This window comes from Gopherus flavomarginatus, chromosome 13, assembly GCF_025201925.1.
Source record: "Gopherus flavomarginatus isolate rGopFla2 chromosome 13, rGopFla2.mat.asm, whole genome shotgun sequence".
Classification (NCBI taxonomy): Eukaryota; Metazoa; Chordata; order Testudines; family Testudinidae; genus Gopherus; species Gopherus flavomarginatus.
In genome coordinates, this window is record NC_066629.1 from 8,059,825 (window position 1) to 8,082,504 (window position 22,680).

General features: G+C 52.1%; 1 protein-coding gene and 1 long non-coding RNA gene across 3 annotated transcripts in view; one reads left to right on the top strand and one right to left on the bottom strand.

Annotated features, from left to right (window-relative positions):
* LOC127033680 (dynamin-1-like protein) overlaps window positions 1-22,680 on the top strand; it is a 325,175-nt gene that overhangs the window by 301,841 nt on the left and 654 nt on the right. Inside the window, exons 2-15 of the mRNA XM_050921773.1 lie at window positions 14,324-14,566; window positions 14,960-15,110; window positions 15,569-15,615; window positions 15,925-15,996; window positions 16,254-16,340; window positions 16,679-16,841; window positions 17,603-17,723; window positions 17,976-18,107; window positions 18,521-18,727; window positions 18,946-19,066; window positions 19,809-19,964; window positions 20,760-20,849; window positions 21,852-21,950; window positions 22,062-22,204. Of these exons, the coding sequence (XP_050777730.1) occupies window positions 14,465-14,566; window positions 14,960-15,110; window positions 15,569-15,615; window positions 15,925-15,996; window positions 16,254-16,340; window positions 16,679-16,841; window positions 17,603-17,723; window positions 17,976-18,107; window positions 18,521-18,727; window positions 18,946-19,066; window positions 19,809-19,964; window positions 20,760-20,849; window positions 21,852-21,950; window positions 22,062-22,204 (1,691 nt within the window). The 5' untranslated portion in view covers window positions 14,324-14,464. The remainder of the gene's footprint in view (window positions 1-14,323; window positions 14,567-14,959; window positions 15,111-15,568; window positions 15,616-15,924; window positions 15,997-16,253; window positions 16,341-16,678; window positions 16,842-17,602; window positions 17,724-17,975; window positions 18,108-18,520; window positions 18,728-18,945; window positions 19,067-19,808; window positions 19,965-20,759; window positions 20,850-21,851; window positions 21,951-22,061; window positions 22,205-22,680) is intronic.
* On the bottom strand, window positions 1,999-7,719 carry LOC127033686 (uncharacterized). 2 transcript variants are annotated; one of them, XR_007769171.1, is made up of 2 exons: window positions 6,649-7,719; window positions 1,999-5,102 (listed from the first exon to the last, which is right to left on the bottom strand). It is a non-coding gene; the product is annotated as an uncharacterized LOC127033686 (long non-coding RNA). The 2 variants fall into 2 exon arrangements; XR_007769170.1 differs by lacking the exon at window positions 6,649-7,719 and adding an exon at window positions 6,305-6,642.

Below are 22,680 nucleotides of genomic sequence, written 5' to 3' on the forward strand. Positions count from 1 at the left end.
GAGCTCAGGGATCCAGGGCAGAAGGCAAACCAGGCAGATAGGCCCCTGTTTCTCCCATCAGGACAGTGTCCATCTTGACCATGCCTGCAGCCCACACTTCCTCTCTATACAGGAGCCACCCACTCCCCATGCTATCCCCGGTCCCACTGCACTGCCCTGCTGCTGGCCATGCTGGAGCAGCCTCCACACTGGGCTCCCAGCCTCAGACACAGCCCCTTCTCTTACTGAAAGAGAGCTCAGCTGGGGAGAGCAAGATGCTTTCTTACAGAAGACTTGCAGTGCTTCTTAGCAGTCAAGCACTACATTTCTTACACAATAGTTAGTAATGCGCTTGCACAAATTCAGTGAAAAGGAATGTCTGCGCAACAACTGCGAAAGTATCGAAAGCAGGCATATGTGTGCTAAAGAACTGGAAAAACCAGACCAGACACAGAGCTTTTGTTATAGAACCTTGGTCCCTATTACACTGGAGACGAACTAAGTTAATCTGTGTATTTCATGTGGGTTACTAAAAACAAGATACATGTAAAAAAACAAGCAAAAATTTGATCACGTTAACCAACTTGAGCTGTTTAAGGTTGCGTGCCACAGACCATTGATCTCATGTTGGGGAGGGGGATAGCAGGCTAGATGGGCCCATTGATCCAATGTGGGAAGTGGGATACCAGGCTAGATGGGCCTATTGATCTGATGTGGGGGAGTTACGGGGCTAGATGGGCCAATTGATTTGATGTTGGGTGGGGGATACGAGGCTAGATGGGCCCATTGATCTGATGTGGGGGAGTTACGGGGCTAGATGGGCCAATTGATTTGATGTTGGGTGGGGGATACCAGGCTAGATGGACCCATTGATCTAATGTGAGGCGGGGGATATGAGGCTAGATGGGCCCATTGATCTGATGTGGGGGAGATACCAGGTTAGATGAGACCATTGATCTGATGTGGGGGAGATACCAATTGAGATGGTCCCCATTGATCTGATGTTGGGGTGGGGGAATAGAGGCGAGATCGGCCCATTGATCTGATATGGGGTAGGGATAACAAGGTTAGATGGGCCCGTTGATCTCATGTGGGGTGAGGTATACTAGGCTAGATGGGCCCATTGATACTGTTGTGGGGAGGGGGATACCAGGCTAGATGGCCCAATTAATCTGATGTTGGGGGGGGGATACAGATTAGATTGGCCCATTGATCTGATCCATTGGCTGTTTTATGGAGCATCCAATTCCCCCCAACTGGCCCTGCCCCTCCTGGTCCCCTTCCCCCACCGGAGACCAGAATGCCCCCCTGTGACTTCCCCTAGCATGCTCAGTGGGGGACACATGCGCCCCCCTCCACCCGTGAGCCCAAGTCCCCAAATGTTGGGTGGGCGGACAGTGCACGGCCCCCCCAGCTCCTGAGTGCAGGGCAGGCAGCACACAGCCCCCCCAGCCCTTCCTTCGCAAGCACATGGTGGGTATCCCCAGGTGCCCCCCAGCCACCTCATGTCCCAGCCACAGGCTGGCCATGGACACCCTAGTCCCAGCTCCAGCACGCTGCCCTGGGGAGGAGCAGCCAGCCGGCCTGGGCTGGGGCCAAGAGGGAAGGGCGAGCAGGAGGGGGCCTTCCGGGCAGAGCATGGGCAGGGCTACACTGGCCTGTTTGGGGAGACACAGCCTGCCCCAGCCCATGGTACGTGCCGTCCATGACTCGTCCCCTCCAACCTGATGGTAAGCGATGCTCAGTTGAGCCCACAGTCGGGCTGGGAGCCAGGACTCCTGGTTCTTATCCCCAGCTCTGGGAGGGAAGTGGTGTCTAGTGGTTAGAGTGGGGGTTGGGAGCCAGGGTATCCGGGTCCCACCGCTAGCTCTGGGAAGGGAGTGAGGGCCAGTCGTGGTGCACCAGCTGGCTTGAAGTGGTTTCCATTCTTGACAGGGTTTACAGTTGTCAGGGACTCTAACCCAGACGGCAAAGTTCGTTGTCTGACCGCGAGAGAGACAGGCAACACCAGCAAGGTCAAATCAAAAGCTCTTTATTGACAAGTGCACGCATCAATAGAGAGCAGCTCGTCTCCAGAGAGAACCAGCCCGCCCTCTACATCTTAGTATAAGCCTATATAGACAGTTCCGTCGTGTCATAAATTATTCACTAGAGCAACCCACCCCCTTCTTCTAACAACTAGAAACTAGACACCTTTAGTATACATGCATGCCTAAAGTTAGAAATGTAGGGGAGTTAAAAACAAACAAAGAACAAAACCAGGGAGTGAAAACAAGGAGGCTGGGAAACTAGGGCTCTTATCAGTTCTTCGAAGGAGCTGCCCGAACACAGCACATCTGGTACTATGCCAGGAATGCAGCTTCTCTCTTATCTTACTTTTTCCCAGCACTTGTGAGACATGCTGCTGCTTCTCAGTGTTTTCCACTCAGGGATTACCCACAAACCTCTGTTAGCCTGACTTTGGTCAGGTTGGCATACCTGGTTTTGTCTGCTATATCTTTATTCAGGCCTAACAATCCCCCCTTTGTGCCTAGAGGACCATAATGGGACTCTTGGGTCACATATCCATCTAACAATTGTACAGGGGAGGCTAGTAAACCATGACCCAAGGTCTGAGTGGAGGTCCTTAAAACTAAAAGTGTGATCAAGAGATATAGCATCAAAAACAACAGCAACATTCTTAATAGCTTGTAAATCTTTGTCAATTAAGCCAGAGTGATTAACAGCAAAGCAACATGTTCCCCCAATGCGAGCACAAGCCCCTCCCTAATTCAGCATTCATGGCATTTAGCACACGTCTATTTTGCAAAGTTACTTCTGCTACTTCATCAGTCTCTCGTTGCAACTTTTGGAAAGCGTCTATTAATGCATTAGCTGTTTTTTTCAAGCTCTGCAGAAATATTTACAACTGTTCTCTTGAGCTTAGCCACCCACAATCCAGGAATGAGTGCATGGACAAAAGAGTGGAATCCTGTTTGTCTGACAACTAAGGGATTGGGGCACTGACTATAAATCAGTTAGGTATACCAAGTGGTCTAATTTCCCAGATGTTTCGGTGAATAATCCAGTCCCATGTGCATCCTCCCCATGGACCCGTCAGGATTTGGTATGTGGAAGCCCACACCCCCCGGTCCAAATGCTTGGAAGGAGCACTGTAAATGTTTACACTTCCACCCAGAAAGTCTTTAGTATATCTCCATGACCACAGATCAGATGGTACTCCTGATGTGTCTGTAAGGGCAGTGGGCCAAGTCTGGTACTCAAGATTACTCCGAATGGCCATCAGCTGGTTATTTAGGAAATCCTGAATCTCCAAACATACTAGATCCCACTGCAATGCCTTCCCAGCCTCAGTGATATTTAACACCATCTTTCCTTGGTGTAGTACTATATTACATTTGTTATTTAACTATTTTCAGGTACTTTTAAAAGGCATTGACATTAATAGCATAGGAGGGGGTTACATTATTAGTCACTGGAATGGTTTCAATACAGGTAAAATTTCCAGTGGCAGAACAAACTCTTCGGGTACTTGTTATTTAAAATCCAATTAGAGAGAGCAATACATGCTGAAGAATTTATCCAGAACACAGGGCACAGCCTGTAGAATAAACCCCAAAATCCAATCAATACCACATTCCCAAGCATGGGTCCCACAAATTTTTTCTGTCACTGAACAATTCTTTGTTTCTTCACCAGGGTCAGTTCTTAATGTCCTTTCTAGTCAGGAATTCCTGGACTTTGGCAATTTTAGTGGAGTGAGTGTTCCTTCTTCTTTCCCAAAACAGTCGTGGTGCAGCATCCCTACAGGGCAGAGGTTACTAGCACATAACCCTGTAATGGCTTTGCTTTTTGTAGAAAAATTCAAAGGCACAATAGATCTGTCAGTGGATAAGGGAGAGGTTACTAGCATGTCACCTTGTACTTTTTTCCTACTGTCCAGAAGGCACAGTGGAGTTAGAAGGTGAAATAGGCTAATCATCAGTAGGAGAATTCTCCCAATGTGGAGGGGTCTTTTTGCAGTGAGAATCTTGGGTCCAAGCAGCCAGTCTTTGGTGCTTCACAGCGGTATTGGTAGTCATCAGGACTTAAGAGCCTTTCCAGCATGGAGCCAAGGCAGTCTTTCGTTGGTGGACCTTTACATCAATCCCGTCTCCTGGTTCCAAGGAGTGGCAGGGCTGCTAGGGTCTTTGGGTAGCGCTTCCTTACCTGTGAGAAAAGAAACTTAACACATTTCATTAGTGCCTGGCAGTGTTTTTCAGATCTCATAGCTGCGTGGGCAAATTCAAGCCCTCCTTTTCCTGGTTGTTAACCAAGTCTTAAATGTGAGCAGTGTTCTTGAATGGAGTCACTGTCTTATCTATAGCCTGAGCTTGCTATTTTATTTTATTTTATTTTATTTTTTCAGTTAATTCATTCTGTTCTTTGTCCTTCTTCCCTTCCTGGCTTCTTTTAACCTGCAAAGGAAACTTTCACTTTTTACTTATACACCTTTTTCCCAACAATGAACACCTACACATTGTCATTATACAGTACATTAGTCTTATTATTTAATATATGCCACACATACCCTTTTACTAAAATAACCTTATTACAGAGCTTTCGAGCAACAAGCCAGGACAAGCACACCCACTTTGAGGAGTTCACTCAATACAACCTCTATTTCAATAGCCTTCCACCATCCCCAGCCCTCTGGCTAGAAATTTGAGGTAGCCAGAAAGATCCCATGTACAATATGGGGAGTGGGTTAACTTTTAATGTCCTTGCTTTCAAAGACTGTTGGTATGCAAATTTTAACAACAATTTTTGCAATTAACAATTTGACCAATAAAGTTTCTTTTCCTTACTTAAGGAAATGCATTAGACTTTAGTATATCACATTCTTCTGATTTATCTAAACACTTTGTATTTCAAGTTGAACAAAACAAGTATCTGCATTTTAATTTAACCTTTTTGTTTGATTTTAAACTAGACTATTTTATAAAAATATTAAACACAAAAATTTCGGCCACAAGACAAACACCACAAGACAGAACATAGAACACAAAACATAATTCCTATTGTGCCAGTAAATGCATGGTACGTTGAATGCTGTTCAGCTGGCATCAGTTTTCTCTGATTATCTGAAAGACAAAAAAACAGAGGTCTACCCCTTCTGGGAAGACAATCATTGCTTAAAATAGACAAATACCTTTGTTGATTTCAGGAAAAACAGAGGAATTATCCCATATTTTGTGTGTTTCATAGGCAGCCCAGGTTTCAGTGGCTCCTACCTTATCAGTTAGATAATTTGCATTAATACAGATGCTTTCTGGCTTGCTTTTTACTTTTAACTCTTGCTTTCAAACACTGAAAGAAAACATCACTACTTATAGTGCCCTTACAGCCTAATAAAATTTCAATTACATAACACTATATACATTCTTCAGCTAATTTAACTAAATTCTAAATGATTGCAATTAATTTATTTGCCTCAACTTATTTACAAACATTTTAAAGACACCAAGAACTTTCCTCTTTAGCATTTTTACAAAGTTCAACTGCTGTTTCCTCCAGTAACTACAGAGTTAACTTCTCACTCTCCCTTAAATCACTTGCTTGTCTCCCAACAGCCACTTTTATCAACTTAAATCACCATTCCAAGTAAGTCCTGGGTATTTGAAATCCCCATGCTTACACTTACTTACTCCTTCCTTCCACTACACCCTTAAAGTTTTACAACCTGTTTTCCAATCTCTCTGTCTGTTGCCTGCCCGCTTGGGCCCGATCCTGCTTTTCTCACTGAACCGTCCCTTCCATGGGCACCAACTTGTTCCACTACCATTTTAGATAGGAGGGTGGGCTTCTCAACTAGCCCCCACCATGCCTGGTCTCTTCCCTTAAACATTCTTACTCACAAGACTACCCGAGTCCTCCTTCATGAGGCTTGCCACCTGGACGAAGACACATGGCCCATTGGGCAAAGGCCATTTACTTAACATATAATTTGAAGGACTATTCTTAGAGGGTTTACCCAGAGACTCATTCATCTGTTTGACACTTAAACAGAAAAGAGAATTACACAGAGAGCAGAGGGAATTACAATCTAAGCCAGACTTTCCCACTTCTATACACTGACCGCTACAGGGGACGGGACAGAAGGATCTCAATTCAACCTCAGAGCTTTCTCGCACACATGGCTTCCACTCCAAGGAATTACGAACAAGAGGTTCAGTTCCGCCCACACTCCTAACACCCAAATGAACAGAGCAAAAAAACAACAGTAACTGGTTAAATAGAACAGAACCAGAACCAGATAGTGTTTCTTTATCCTATTAGGACTCACTTTTACTCATGCAGTTCTCAGCATATAACACCAACAGTACCAAGCAAAGCAAACATAAAAAAACAAGGGTAAAACAAATAGATGGTGTAAATTCTGCAGGGCTCCCCCCTTCTTAATTGCTCACCAAACTGTGACAAATTTCTGTTACCAATCTATCCCTCATGTCAGGTGATCAGGCTGACACTACAGGATCGTTGGGGGAAGATAAGGAAAACACACCATATAACTGAATTTTAAAGCTTCATTAATAAAATAATAAAACAACAACGGAGAGTGTTGGGAACGCTCTCATATCACTCAGGAAAATATTAATGCCCCAAGCCCGAAGCTCCTTTCATACTTACATACGTACGTCCAGACTGGCCACTTCTGTGTATAAAGTTCAGAAGAGGGGGAGAGGTGGAAGGTGTATACAGCTTGTCCAGAATTTCCAACATGCTTCTGCTCTTGGGAGGGCTGTTCTCTTACACCCTGGAATCTCCTGCGGTGTCTCTTTCAGAGATTCCAGTCCAGGTCGGCTGCCTGTGGCTTCTTTGGTGTCACCAAGCCACACCGATTCCAGGGTCACAAAGGCACACTGTTGGATCTTACTGGACAGTTAATCTTTGCAAATGTAATCTCAGTTCTGTAACTTGTATTTCCTTTGCTTCGCCTCTGTCTATATTTTTTTCTTCACAGCCAGCTGGGGCCGAAAGCAGCCCCTCCCTGCACCAAGCACAGTCCGCACCGATTCCTGACCCTGAACGCAGAGCAACCCCCTCCTTCCATCCCTGGGCCAAGATGATTTTTAAATTAACCCGTTCGTTATGTCTTTTTCTTTCTTTTTCTCTTTCCCATTAAACATTCTAGTAGCAATGCTAACTACTTCAGACAAACTTTTCCCTTGCGTACCATCTGGATGCTCTCTAAATCTCTTTGCAATATCCTTTGAACATTGTGACATGAAAACCATTTTAACCATCTCCTTTCCATGATCAGTTTCAGGATTTAAATTCCCATGCTTTCTAACTTCACAAATCAGTCGAGCACAAAAGTCAGAGGGGTGCTTATCTGGATGCTGAACACAAGCAGTCACCTTGCTCCAGTTTGGAGTAGCCTCCCCTGCATCTCTAATACCATTCAAAACAGCTTTCAAAAATCCATCCAACTTTGTCTTTTGAGCTGGATTATTGGGATTCCAGTTAGGGTCAGTAATTAGCCAAGGTGCATTCAAATGAGCTGCATATTTTTCTTTTACTTTTTGTCTTTCATCTTCTGTCATGAGAGTATCTAATAATTGCTTTACATTTGCCCAAGTGGGCACATGAGTGAAAAAGATTGTGCAGAACATTCTTTTCACTGCCTCAGGATTGTCTCATAAGTGAGGCATAGTGCACTGCCAGTTAAACAAATTTGAAGTTGCAAACAGGGTATGGGTAAAAACCATCTCATGTCCCCCAGCAACGAGTGGAACCAGATAAGTTCTCAACGAGGCTTGTAATATCAGGGGTGTCTCAGAAACATTCTCCCTCATGGAGTTAAGTAACCTAGTGGGGGTCCACAAGGGCAAGGATGAGGGCTGCTGTAATATTGGGGGTGTTTGAAAAGCAGTCCCTGACCAAGTTTGCGAAAGGCTGGCTGGAGGCTGCACAGAGGGGGTGAGGCTGCCTGATTCCTCTGAAGATGAGGGAACATCACTCTGAGCTCCCCCTTGATTCTCCTCTGTCCCTGAACTGTCCCTAACCTGCTTTTGAATCCTTGCACTCCACCAGACGGGGAAGAACAGGAACAAAATTGTCCTCCTCCCGGTGCAGCTCTGGGGCATATGGTGGGGGATTTTTTTACAAGAGCTCTCCATACAAACAGCTTCAAAAGCTATCCATCCCTCCATGGGTTCATAGTTATACCATACAAACAAGTAATCCATTTGTCCCGGCCTAAGATCAACCAAAATATCCCTTAAGGAGTTCATCCTATCTGTGGAAAAGGTTTCACCCTCCAGCCAGTCTCTAGTTGGGGACAAATAAAAGGTAAATAATGGCCATTGGATCCAACACAGATTTTTCATCTTAAATTTAACTAGACCAGCTGTCTCAGAAATCTCTTTCCAATCTCTAAGTATCAGAGACAACAGGGCGTCCCCCGGGCGCTTACTGCCAACTTGTCCCATTTTAATGAAGGGACTCTAACCCCTCTTTGTGAAGGGACTCTAACCCCTCTTTCCCGGGTCGAGGTAAAGGGACTCTAACCCCCACCTCCCCGCGTTGAGTGCTTGCTTACCTCTCCAGGGACTCGAATACCTGGACTGGGACTCAAACCCAGGCTGGGATTCTAACCCAGACAACTTGGATCCTGCGCAAACCTGGACTGGGACTTTAACCCAGACCTGGACTGGGACTCTAACCCAGACCTAAGTTGTCAGGGACTCTAACCCCGACAACCTGGACCCTGCTCAACGGGTAGGTGGACGTCGCTGGATTTCTACGAGCTTCAGCTGGTTCACAGAACACGCCTTATCGCCAACGCAGAGATCAGATCACCAGGCAAGGCTCCTCTAAACCGGAGGATGCGCGCTGCGTTGCCTCAGAGTCCGATCCCCAGCCGGAGAGTCAGACAGGTCCCGGCGGAGTCGCCAAAGATGTCAGGGACTCTAACCCAGACGGCAAAGTACGTCGTCTGACCGCGAGAGAGACAGGCAACACCAGCAAGGTCCAATCAAAAGCTCTTTATTGACAAGTGCACGCATCAATAGAGAGCAGCTCGTCTCCAGAGAGAACCAGCCCGCCCTCTACATCTTAGTATAAGCCTATATAGACAGTTCCGTCGTGTCATAAATTATTCACTAGAGCAACCCACCCCCTTCTTCTAACAACTAGAAACTAGACACCTTTAGTATACATGCATGCCTAAAGTTAGAAATGTAGGGGAGTTAAAAACAAACAAAGAACAAAACCAGGGAGTGAAAACAAGGAGGCTGGGAAACTAGGGCTCTTATCAGTTCTTCGAAGGAGCTGCCCGAACACAGCACATCTGGTACTATGCCAGGAATGCAGCTTCTCTCTTATCTTACTTTTTCCCAGCACTTGTGAGACATGCTGCTGCTTCTCAGTGTTTTCCACTCAGGGATTACCCACAAACCTCTGTTAGCCTGACTTTGGTCAGGTTGGCATATCTGGTTTTGTCTGCTATATCTTTATTCAGGCCTAACACAGTTTTGTTCACTGGCTCTCAGCACCTCCCACTATAAAAATTGTTCCAGCCCTGCTGGGTCTAGTGGTTAGACCAGGGGAGACTGAGAGCCAGGCATGGGTGGTGGGTAGAAGGGCCCAGGGGATGCTGAGCGGGAGTGAGCCTTGGGGCAAGGCTGCAGTCCGGGAGCGCCCAGCCTCCCCAAATGGAGGAGTCCCAAGCAGCCCATGGAGCCAGGACTCCAGGCTTCTATTCCTGGCTCTCCCACAGACTCCCAATCTGATCTGGTGCAGCCCATATCGCCCTCCCTGATGTCTCAGTTTCCCCATGTGTGAGACGGGTACCAATGTGAATGGATGCAGAGCCTTGGAGAACCTAGTCTCTTCTCCTGGCAGCTCCTTGGTACCCCTGGGTAAGCAGCCAACTGCTCCAGACCCTGGATCACGTATGGGTAGACTGGGACTGAGGGCTAGATCTGAGGAATAGAAAGAATAAACCCACCCTTATCCGAACCCACTCCGGGGTACATGGCGAGGAAGCTGGTGTTGCAGGGGGCAGGGAGTTCTGCAGCCCTCGCAGGAGAGAAGGGAGTGATTCCCCGGCTTGACTGCTGATGGGGGTAGTGGTGTGGGGGGTCACTGGTGGATTTTGGTCTCATCCCTGCGGGACTGGACATGGAGCACGGCCTTCTGGGAGCTGATGTCTCCTCTGTGTGTGCGAAGGTGATGCTGGGCCAAATTGTAGGACCCCCTTCCCTCCCCCAAGACAAGGGAAGGGCCTCTCAGCCTTGCCCGCTCTTCTCTCTTTCACCAGGATCTGCCCAAGCAGCTGGCCTAGCCCAGGCCCCCCTTCCTCAAAGCCAACATCTTCAAATTCTGGTGAGTGGAGTGGCTAGGGAGTGGGGGCCTCTTAAGCGCACCCCAGGGAGCAGAGGCCAGGGTACTAGAGGGGGATAAGTGCTGTGATGGGGCAAGGTGGGGTTGGAGAGATGTCAGGGAGTGAAACTGGGAATCAGGGAGGGAATGGGGCAAGCTGCAGGGAGAAAGTGTAGAGAGGGGGATATCACAGGAGCGGGCGGGGGGGGAGGGGAGACAGCTGGGGGGAGGGATTGAGGAGACCGTAGGGATGGCTGCTCAAGAGGCAGCAGGCATGGGGGGTAGGCACGGGCGGGAGCTCGTAGAGGGGTTGGGGTGTCAGGCCATCTCGGTTCTCCTTGTGAATGCCACCAGTCTGCAGGGAACCCCACGACCGGAAGAGCCCTCTGCCTCCCAGCCTGGATTCCCAGTATGTAGCCGGTGGGGGCGGGGGGGATGTGACTGCCTCAGGGGCACTTACCCCACTCCCAACCCCTGCTTGTGGGGAGTGGGAGGATCTTGCAGCTCCGCAGCAGAGAGCCCATTCGGGGAGCTTCCCCCAGGGAAGGCTGGAAATCAGGGTCCCCCTCACCAGAATAAAGTCCTCCAGAAGGATCGAGTGAGTCTGGTGCGAGGGGTTAGTTTGTTAGCATGGCCCCCTACACAACCACTGCCACTGGCTCCCCAGCTCCCAGGGGGGTAAAGGGAGGCGCCCCCTAGACAAGCTGGGGGGCTGGGAGGTGGGTGACATCAGGAGCACCTGGCCCTCAAGGCTGAGACTCATCAACTCATCACAGCATTGGCTGTGCAAAGTGCCACCAGCTCCTGAGTGTCTGCACCCCCGCTCCACTCTGGGGGGGGTCTGGTCCCTCCTACACCCTGGAGCGGGGGTATGATCACTCCAGGCAGCCCCCACCCTCGCACTCAAACAGAGGGGAGTGGGGGTGATTTTTCTTTTGCTCCGATTGGTCAGGGCTCTGTTTCCTCTTCCTATTGGCTGTATCGGGAGGGGCGGAGCTTCGTCAGGGGCGTCACGTGACCCTGAGGCTTTCGGGAGGCGGCTTTTGAGCAGCAGGTGGCGCAGTCCGGAACGGGAGCAGGTAAAGGCGGCGGGGGGTCCTCCCTGAGCTTCCCAAATACCCCCCAGCCCCCCAATGCTTCCTATTCCCTTCTACCCTTATTCCTCAATACCCTTCCGGCCTCCTCCCCAAATACCTCCCACCCCCTTCTACCCCTGCCCCCAAATGCTCTCCACACGCCCCCCCCCAAATACTCCCTGCCCCTGAAATACTTCCTGCCCCCTTGCCTAGCCCTTGGCCCCCGAATGCCTCCTATTCCCCCCCTTCTAGCCCCTCCCCAATACCTGCCAGCCCCCTTCTACCCCTGCCCCCCAAATACCTCCCACCACCTTCTATCTCCTGCCCCAAATACCTGCTGCCCCCTCTCTTTCTCTCTGCCCTCAAATACCTCCCCCCAAATGCTTTCTACCCCTCTTGTCTAGCCCCCTGCCCCCCAAATATCTTCCATCCTCCCTTCTTCTTGTCCCTTGCCCCCAATCACTCCCACCCCTCCTCTTCTAGACCCCCTCTCCCCAAATACCTCCCGTCCTCCTTGTCTTCTAGTTCCTCTCCCCCTAAATTCACCCTTCTTCTAGTCCTACCCCCCAAAAACCTCCCACCCCTTCCTCTTCTAGCTTCCTTCATCCAAATACCTCCCATCCTCCCCCACTCTTCTAGCCCCCCAAATACCTCCCACCCCCTCCCTCTTCTAGCCCCCCCACCACTCTTTTAGTTGCCAGCCCAACTTTTAGCCCCCCAATACCTCTCTAGCCCCCTATCCTCCCTCTGACCCCCTGGCATTCCCTTCAGACCCTCCCCAATACCATGACCCCTCCACTTCCTCCATTTGTAAACCCCTCCCCAACACCCACCCTGATCTAACATCCTGTTCTGTAACCCAGTGGTTTGCAACCTTTTTCATTTGTGGACCCTTCCAAGCATTTCAAATGGAGGTGCAGACCACCTTGGACATCTCAGACATGCTCTGAAGACCTCCAGGGAGCCACGTACTGCAGGGTGAAGACCACTGACCTAGACCCCACCCCCGAACATCTACCCTCAGCTCGTCTGTCCTGTAGACCCCCTGCCCACTCCCTCTTTCCTGCTCTAGCCTTCGGAGATGAAAGGGGTCTGGTGGCTGGGGCCTCTGCCATCACCCCTGGTGGATTGAGGACAGACTGGCCCGTGGCAGGGATCTCCCAGTACAGTTTAACCAGCCAAGACTGAGGTGGAAAGGGCGGGGGCGCCATAGTGGGTGAGTGGCGCAGGTGTGGGGGGGAAGCTGGACATCATGGCGCAGTGTGGGGTTGATAGGAAGGGCTGGGGTTGGATGGATGGTGTGGCATAGTGTAGGGTGAGAGGTCTGTCTGGCTAGGAATTAATAATTGGGTTTAGAATACAGACATCAAGAGCCAAATTCTAAATGGCTGTGTACTGTACACCCCTTCCCAGAAAACAGATCCATAGGGTGTGTGCCCAGCTTGCTCCTCTGAATGTGAAGGGCCCGTGCCGCAGGAAAGCTGAAAGAACATCCTGGTCTCTAAGGAGTGAAGGGAGGTCTGGTTGTATGTGTGTAGCTGAAGTTGCATAACTTAGATCAGTTCCCCTTCTCCCCCCGCCCAGTGTAGACCATGCCATAGAGAATTGCCAGTTTAGGCCCACAAGGTAGCGAGCTGACTGCTTGTCCCTTCCATGTCTTTAATACATCAGGCAGAACAATAACCCCCTCTGAGCTCATCAGTGTCACCCTGTATATACCTTAGTGCCCCTTCACAATGGCTGGTGTTCCTGGCTACTTCCCCTCAGAGTCCGAGTCCTCCTCAGAAATCTGTAGACACAACCTACTTGTGTTAACTAAAGTGAGAGTTCAGTGGCCCTGTATTCGCCGCTTTTTTTTCCCTGAACAGGGATTAAAAATAGTTTTCTTTCCCTTAACTCCTCCTCCTCTCTCTTTCACACTGAATTCCTAGCAATTGCCTGAGGTTTTTCCCCCTGAACCATGAAGTGTCATGTTGTAACTGTATTACTTTTAGTGCTGTATTACTGCTTATTTTTTAAAACCAGACTCATAAAGAGCAGCCTAGTGAACCGCATTATCTGGTTGCCAATAGAGTGCCCTTGCTTGGATTTGCTGTGTATAGCTCTTGTATATGTACATAGCTTCAGATTTCAGGGACTGAAGTTTGAGGTTTTGAATTTGGGTTTTGAACCAAGTTCTCTTTGCTAATCTGTATATTATGGGGGCAAAGAATAAAGTAGTATTTACTCCCAGTCTTTATTCAGGCCTAATCTGATGGTGTTCAGTTGGCGAATTAATTCCAGTTCTGCACTTTCACCTTGGAGTCTGGTTTTGAAGTTTTTCTGTTGAAGAATGGCCACTTTTAGGTCTGTTTTTGAGTGACCAGAGAGGTTAAAGTGTTCTCCTACTGGTTTTTGAATGTTATAACTCCTGATGTCGGATTTTAGTCCATTTATTCTTTTGCGTAGACAGCCCTGTTTGGCCAATGTTGCCCTCACGTTGCCCCTTTCAAACATGGCTGCCGCAGAGACCATGGCCCCGCTGATTGGTGTGAGAACGAGCCAATAACCCTCCAGTCTCAGTCCTCACGCTGAGCCACTCTCCTGCTATGGGATTAGAGGAAAGGCGTTGAGCAGTGATTGATGGTCCCTCCGTAAATAGCGATGGGACTCCTGGGGTCTCGGACCAATAGGGAGCGGAGGGGGGCGGGGCAGTGCTTCCAGGTTGGGGAGTGAATGGGGCTGGAGCTGGGGCCTGAGCGCAGGTAGCAGAGCGAACCCTTCCGAGATGCCTGGGTCCTCTCCGTGTCTGGGGGTGGGGGAAGCCCGGACGCCTGGGTCTGCTCTGTGTCTATGAGGGTCGGGGGAAATCTGGACGCCTGGGTCGGTTCCATGTCTGGGCGGGGAGCCCAGATGCCTAGGTCTGCTCCGTGTCTGAGGGGGCGGGGGGAGGCCGGATGCCTGGGTTCTGTTTTTGGCTGTGGGGCTGTACTGGCTCCCGGTTGATTTGAGGGGGTGCCCCATGTCCCCTTGTAGGGAGGAGCCCCGCATCCGGCCCTGCCATGGAGACTCTGATCCCCGTTATCAACAAACTGCAGGAGATTTTCAACACGGTAGGGGCCGAGGTGATCCAGCTGCCCCAGATCGTGGTGATTGGGGCCCAGGTGAGACTCCACTCTTCCCGCCCTGGGGGGATCCAGCTGCCTCATTGGGGTCCAGGTGATACCCCTGCCCCCCTCATCCCACCCTTCCCTTCCTGGGGGGATCCGGCTGCCCCAGATCGTGATTGGGGCCCAGGTGAGACCCCCCCCATCCAACCATTCTGTCCCTGGGGGGATCCAGCTGCCCCAGGTCATGGTGATTGGGGCCCAGGTGAGACTCCAATCCCTCCCTTCCTGAGGGGATCCAGCTGCCCCACTGGGGTCCAGGTGAGACCCTGCCAACACTCTCTAATCTCTGAAGCCCCAGGCTCCTCTTCTCCCTCTGCCCACCACGTCTGGCTGCCCCTCACCCTCCTGTCCCTTCCAGCCTTAAACCCGTCTCTCCCCTCCTCACAGAGCAGCGGGAAGAGCTCAGTTCTGGAGAGCATTGTGGGTCACGACTTCCTGCCCCGGGGCTCAGGCATTGTCACCCGGCGGCCCCTGGTTTTGCAGCTGGTGAATGTGCCATTTCTGGAGGAGCGGCAATGTGCAGCCAGTGGGGAGACAAGTAAGGGGGTGCTGGGAGGCATGGTGCGCTCTCCCTGGGCTGAGGGGACAGGAGTCAGAAGGTTGTGGGAGGCCAGGACTCCTTGGGTGTAACCCAGCTCTGGGAGGGCATTGAGGTATAGTGGTTAGAGTGGGAGTGGGGGCTGGAAGCCAGGACTCCTGGGTTCTCTCCCTTGCTCTGCAGTACCATTCACTGGGAGGCCTCCCACCCCCTCCCTGCTCTGGGAGGTTGAGAGTAGAGACCCCAAGGGCTGAGGTGGTGAGACCACGAGATGTTTGGCTCACTGTGACTCCCTCTCTCCCTGCTGCTGGGGAGCCCGTGTCTGTGGGTTGAAGCCAATGATTCCTATGGGGAGCCAGGGTCCGAAACAGCTGCTTTCAGTGGGGCTGCGCAAGCCCCTGAAGCCCTGTCCACACCCTGGGGGGCTGAGAGTGACCCCAAATTGGCTCTCCGTGCAGGTACCCTGGCTGAAGAGTGGGCAACCTTCCTGCATTGCAAGCACAAGGTAGGGGCCCTTCTAGGGATCTGGGGGTGGCCACCTCAACCCCTGTCTGGGTCTTAGGGGGGAATCATGGTAATTAGAGGGGTGGCGGATGCCCCTTCCTGACCTGTCTGTCAAGGAATAATGGGGGTGATATTCCCAGCACCCATCCCTGTCCTTTGCTGGAGATGGGGGCAGCCTCCCTTACCCATCCTGGCTGTGGGTCATTGCATGCCCCCTGTCCATGTACTGTCAGCTTCGGGGCAGAGGGAAGTGCCGCTGGGGCCATGGAGCGTGTCTCAGGGCCCGCCATGCCTCCCTGTCCCTTCTCAGACCTTCACCGACTTCAGTGAGATCCAGCAGGAGATTGAGACTGAGACCGAGAGGACGACAGGAACCAACAAGGTAATGAACACCTGTGACAAAACCTCCCCAATGTTTGTGTGTGAAACCAGGAGTCCTGATCCCAGCCTAACACTACTGTAACCCACCAGACCCCACTCTCCCTCCCAGAGCTGGGGAGAGAACCAGGAGGCCTGGCTCCCAGCCCCCCCTGCTCTAACCCACCAGACTCCACTCTCCCTCCCAGAGCCGAGGAGAGAACCCAGGAGTTCTGGCTCCCAGCACCCTCTACTATAACTCTGTTGGTTATTGCCCTGCAGGGGATCAGCCCGGAGCCCCTGTATCTAAAGATCTACTCCCCACATGTCCTGAACTTGTCACTGGTCGACCTACCGGGGATCACCAAGGTGAGAGGCGGGTGCCCCATGGCATTGAGGGATGGGATGGGGAGGGATCCTTGGATGGGGTGGGGAGGGGTAATGCCCCACTGTGGGTGTCTGTCAAATCTGCCGCTAAAGGGATATTTCCAAAATCTGGCTTATTCCTGTTCTTACTGGGAGACCTTCCCAACTATGGACCCTCAGCCAGTCGATGTCTATAACCATGAGTCCTGGCTCCCAGCCCCTCCTGTTCTAACCACCTGCCCCTGCTGTCATCCCAGAGCTGGAGAGAGAACCCAGCAGTCCGGGCTCACCTGTATCTTGTCTGGCAGGAGCCTGCACTCACTCTTCTTTCCCCTCTCCAGGTGCCTGTGGGGGACCAGCCCCCCAACATTGAGGGCCAGGTGCGGGAGATGATCCTATCCTACGTCTCCAATCCGAACTGCCTGATCCTGGTTGTGACAGCTGCCAATACCGACGTGGCCACCTCTGAGGCGCTCAAACTGGCCCGGGATGTTGACCCCGATGGTACTGATGTGAGGGGCTCCCCCAGGGGACCTAGGGCATGGGTGGGGCTGAGAGCTAGTGGGCTGTGAGCCCTGCATGGGGGGAGTGGAGGCAGGTGGTAAGGGGGATGCAGTGAATTTACTGAGTGTTTGGTGCTGCAGCCTTCACAGAGTCTCTTTAGGGAGTGCCGCCCCTTTCAATGTGCGAGGCTCTGGCTTTGTTCCCCTGTAAGTCCCTTGGGCTCCAGCCCCCCTGTTCCTCTCTGTGGCTGTCCACCACTCTAGGGGAGTTTGGGTCCCTAGCGGAGACTTCAGGCCTGCCAGGAGTGCTGCAGGCAGCAGGGACCGGGAGAGATGCAGGGCGGCCATAGCAAAACCTGCTGATGTTTGTTGGACCCTTGCAGTCTGGGATCGGAGGGCCCAGGCTAGAGAAGAAAAGCCAGGCTTAGGTCGGAGTCTGTGTCAGCTGAATCCCCTGCCCTGCTGCTCCAAAACCTCCTGGGGGTCTGCCTCCTGCCCTGGCTGCACTGTGTGGGCTCCAGCGGCTGTGCCGGCCCAGACACGGGTACCCGATTGAGGGGCTTTCCTGGTGCTGTAGGAATGCCACCTAGTGCCAGAATCACTGGTCTGCCAGCACAGCAGTGTCTGTGCTGGGGGTTAGGTCGCCCTTTGGGGTTTCACACCCTGACCCAGGTCACTAGGTGGGTAAGTGTAGCTTGGGCCTAAGTCTCCATCTCTGAGCCTGGGCCTGCCTGATCATCCCTACCCTCTCCCCTCCTGCAGGATGCCGCACGCTGGCCGTGGTCACCAAGCTGGACCTGATGGACGCTGGGACGGACGCCATGGATGTTCTGATGGGCCGGGTCATCCGTGTCAAACTGGGCATCATTGGGGTGGTGAACAGGTGGGTAGGAGGGTGGTGGAGTCCGGAGGGAGGGCTGTGGAGATGTAGGGCATGGGGGTCTGCTGAGAGGTGGGAGGGGCTGGAGTTGAGGGGAAGGAGGGTTCTGGAGAATGTCTTTGGTGGTGGGATGGGGTGCTGTGCTGGAGTTTGGGGGATTGGAGGGGCTGCAGGGGGCAGCAAACCCAACGTTCCCCACCAGCCTGGAATGGGTGGGGAGAGGGACAGACAATGACTCTGTCCCGACCTTCCCAGGAGCCAGCACGATATCAACACTTGGAAGAGCATCACTGAGTCACTGCAGGATGAGCAGGTCTTCCTGCAGAAGCGATACCCATCGCTGGCCAACCGCAGCGGCACCCGGCACCTGGCCAAGACCCTCAACCGGTGGGTGCCAGCTGGGGTTCTGCTCTCCCTGGCGAGGGGCACTGGGGCCAGAGGACTAGGGCTGGGCAGGGGGCAGTTAAGGGATCTGTTGCAGAGGAGGGAAAGGACGGAGGGGTGTGTGCTGCCCCAGCAGACGGAATAGAAGTGAGCCCATTTACAACTGACCAGAAAGGGGGGTGTGGGTGAGTATCATACCTGACATTCTCTAGCAGAACTCAGTGCCGCTAGAGAGTGGCCAGGAGCATGGGGGGCAGCAGGAGGAGCAGGGCAGCACATGGTGGCAGGAGACCGTGGAGTCACCCCAGCGGAGGAGTTGAGCCCTGGCTGTCAGCGCTGGGTGCTAGAATGATTCCCTGGAAATTCAGGAGCCTGGAGGTTGGGTTAGACGGGCCCATTCCTGTGCCCTGCCCCAGGCTGCTGATGCACTACATCCGGGATTGCCTGCCGGAGCTGAAAACCCGGGTGAATGTGCTGACGGCCCAATATCAGTCAGTGCTGCAGAGCTATGGGCAGCCCATCGAGGACAAGAATGCCACGCTGCTGCAGATCATCACCAAGTTCGCCACCGAGTACTGCCACACCATCGAGGGCACGGCCTGGAACATTGAGACCTCAGAGCTGTGAGTGCTGTGGGGGAGGCGGACCTGCCCCCTCAAGGGCAGGAATTGCGGTGCAGATACCTGGGAGCTGAGAAGTCAGGGGGCATGAGGGTGGGCAGTGCTGAGAGGCAGGGGTGTGTGGCCATTTTGGTGAGGGGGGGCGCTGTGCTTTGGCTACTGTTTCCATGCTCCCTCTGAACTCTTCTGTGTCTCTTCCCCCCCACCCCGCCATCCCCCAGCTGCGGGGGTGTCCGCATGGGTTACATCTTCCACGAGATGTTTGGCCGGACGTTGGAGTCCATCGACCCGTTGGCTGGGCTCACGATTCTGGACATCCTGATGGCCATTCGCAATGCCACGGTATGGTACCCCCCTGGGCAGTGCCCCCTCCACCGGCCCCTGTTCTATTAATTTAGGTGGAATAAATGGGCCACAGATGTTCCCATGGCCCACTCACTGTCCCACATTGAACAGTGCGACATGAGGTTTGGTACCCAGAGACCTCGGCCTGCCCAGCACCATAGCAAATGCCACCCGCTGTCCTCGTAAACTGTTGTTAATGCTAAAGAGGAGACTGCAAAGCCATGGGCGGCGTGTGAACAGCTGGCTTTGGAAGGCTAGTCCCTGGCTTGGCCTGCACCACCCTGCCCCTTCTGTCCCCCTTTCTTTGCTGGAGCCCGAGCACCCCTGCCTCTGTGGCTGCCTGCCCCCCCCATGGTGCCTCTTACCAACCATGCCCCAGCCTTGCATGGTATGATAACATTGCCTGATTCTACATGGTAGGGACCCCTCCCCCACATGTACCACATTGGGGATGGTACCGAGCCATGAAGGAGGGTTAACAGACCATAGTGGACTGCGGGGCGAGTGTGTGTATGTGCCCCCCTCCCAGTCCCCTGGAGTGGGATGTGCCCACCCCACAACACCCTCAGTCCCATCTCGCTACGGCTGCCTGGGACCGACTAGCCTCCTCCTGGCTCTTTGTGCCCCACGAGAGTGGAGAATGGGATGAGGCTGGGTGGTGACGGGGGGTGGGGGTGTCTCTCTCTCTATCCCCACTGGAGAAGCCACTGCTCTGATGGGGTCCCTGCCTCCCCCTCAGGGCCCCCGTCCCGCCCTCTTCATGCCCGAGGTCTCCTTCGAGCTGCTGGTGAAACGTCAGATCAAAGGTCTGGAGGACCCGAGCCTGCGCTGTGTGCAACTGGCGCTGCAGCTCCTCGTGCACATCATTCAGCACTGCTCCACCTACAACACACAGGTGCCCCCCCGCAATCATCCATCCCTGCTCCATGTACAACATGTGGGTACCTGGGACCCCCTCCCCCCACAGCCCAGCTCCCATCATCCATCCCTGCTTCACCTATAACACACAGGTGCCTCCCAGGGGAGTGTCTGACCTTAGGCCAGTGCCTGTGGTTTGCCCCACGTTTTCCCCAAGGGGCTCTGCCGGGGCTAGCAGAGCCCATCCAGCTTTCCCTGCTGCACAGTGCATTCATCTCAGATAAAAGTGTTACAGTGAGAACACAGCGTGAAACCATCCCCCTGTCGCCAGACCTGCTGTGCCCCTGGTGTCCCCCATCTTCTCCCTGAGCCCTCCCAAGAGCCTGCTGGCTTTGCCCCCTGGTTATGGTCTCATGTCTGTTTCTGGGTTACATTCATCCTTGATACCTGATACCAAAGACCCTTCTCTATCTCCTGGGCGCCTCAGGCCTGCTCTGACCCAGTTTGTGCAATCCCCCTGGGGTGTGTGTGATGGTTTGGGGGGTCCACCCAGACCAGCGAGGGGTTCTGTGACCCCTGCCCTGTAACCTGGGTGCTGCGCAGCTGGGGTTGGATTCCCTGACCCCCATGGGCTCTGACAGTAAAATAACATAGCATGCAATCAGGTGGCGTAACTACTTTTTTTACCTCTGGCCTGCACTCATCAAACACAGCTGGAGCAGTCTCTGGCTAAGCTGTGGGCCCATTTGTGTCCAGCACATCTCAATAGCCATCTTTTGAAGTTTCAACATTTCCAAGATCTTTCCTCTTTCTCCCCCACCCCCCGCACCAGGAGCTGCTGCGCTTCCCCAAACTGCAGGAAGCGATTGTGGAGGTGGTGACAGGCGTCCTGCGGCAGAGGCTGCCCATCACCAACGAGATGGTAACACCCCAGGGGGAGGGGGCTGCTATGGGACATCTGGGATCCGTGCAGGGTAGGGGCCTGATATGGGAGTGGGGGTTGAAGTCTTTGTCCTAGGGGAGATTGATTGGATTTAAATCAGCAAGTGGGAAAATGCACTTTAAAAAAAAAGTTGGATTCTCACTGGCTGATAACCATTAAACCATGTTAATTTGCAGCTAAATATAGTCTTTACACTAAGCGTGGTGCTTCTTTCTGCAAAGCAGGTGGATACACTAGAGTTATACACGTTTATTTAAACAATTATGTAGTTGAACCTACATTTATTCAGAGTTTAATTTTCTGGTATTCGAAAATGGTGAATGATGCCTTGTTATTAACTAGATAATTAATAAAAACAATTAAATGCTGTTTCTGGGCATTTTTAATGGAATTCCAGTTTCCATCCAAATAGAGCTTGACACAAATTACAAGTAAGAAAATTAAATTACCTTTAAATGTGCTGGGTCCAGAAGAACAAATGTCAAGCAAAACATGTTTTGCACTGAAAACTGATCTGTTCAACAGAGGCCTTTCACTATGTCCTTTGAATGAAAGTTAAGTGTAAGAGGAGGAGGGATAGCTCAGTGGTTTGAGCATTGGTCTGCTAAACCCAGGGTTGAGAATTCAATCCTTGAGGGGACCATTTAGGGATCTAGGGCAAAAATGTGTGGGGACTGGTTCTGCTTTGAGCAGGGGGTTGGACTAGATGACCTGCTGAGGTCCCTTCCAACCCTGGCAGGTCTATGATCCTAAGAGGACATGCGGTTTGACGTCCTTTAAGATGTCAGCAGCAAGCATGTACTGCTCTTGATTAAAATCCATTACAATTCTGGCAACTTGTGTTAAGGGCTAAGCTTACAATACTCTCAATATTACTTTAAACAGTTTCACAACAAAAATCACATTTATTGAGTTTAAATTAAATCTTGTTTTGTTTTGAATCCACCATGCTGGGCCCCCTCCCATCTCTCTCCCATGCAGGTTCATAATCTGGTTGCAATCGAGCTTGCCTATATTAACACCAAGCACCCGGACTTCATGGACACAGCGCTGGTGTCTGCCTCTGTCAGCACCAGCAAGGTAATGCTTCTCTGCTCCTGTATCCCACTGCTGAGCCTCTTCCCCCCCCTCCTCCACTGGATACCAGTGTCACCCCTCTTGACGTGGCCAGCTGGTCTCTGCTGTCCCCAGAATGACCCCCCTGCGGAGGGGAGCCGGCGTTGGAAGAGTGACAAAGTGGAGGATGCTGGCATGGAGGAGAAGCCCAAGGGGAATGCCCAGCCCCCCATGTATTCCAGCCCCAGTCGCTCCCATGCTGTCAATCTGCTGGACACACTGAGTTACACCCTTCCCACACAGGCAGGTGATAGTGGGGTAGTGACAGCAGGAGAGCTGTGTCTGGGCCAACCTCAGTGCTCTGGCTCCCATTGCGCCTTTTCAGAGCTGCTTTGCTTCCAAGGCCAGCAGGGACCATTTTGATCATCTAGTCTGACACACACACCCTGCAACACCCATAGGCCAGAGAACTGCCACAAAGTTATTCCTAGGGAAAAGCTGGCCAGTGCTGGACAGTGCACCACATTCCATTCTTTCACTCTTAATGATTTCCGCCTTCTTTCCAGTCTCAATGTCTCTAGCTTCAGCTTCGACCCACCTCGTTGGAGAATGTTCTGACCTTTGCGTGTGATCCTAGCGTTGTGCTACTGGAACTGGAGATTGCCTGGCTTTATAACCTTACTACTGTTATCCCTGGGAGAAGGCCCTGCGTGGTGGGACCCCCCCCTGCTTTTCCTTGAAGGCCCATGCCCTC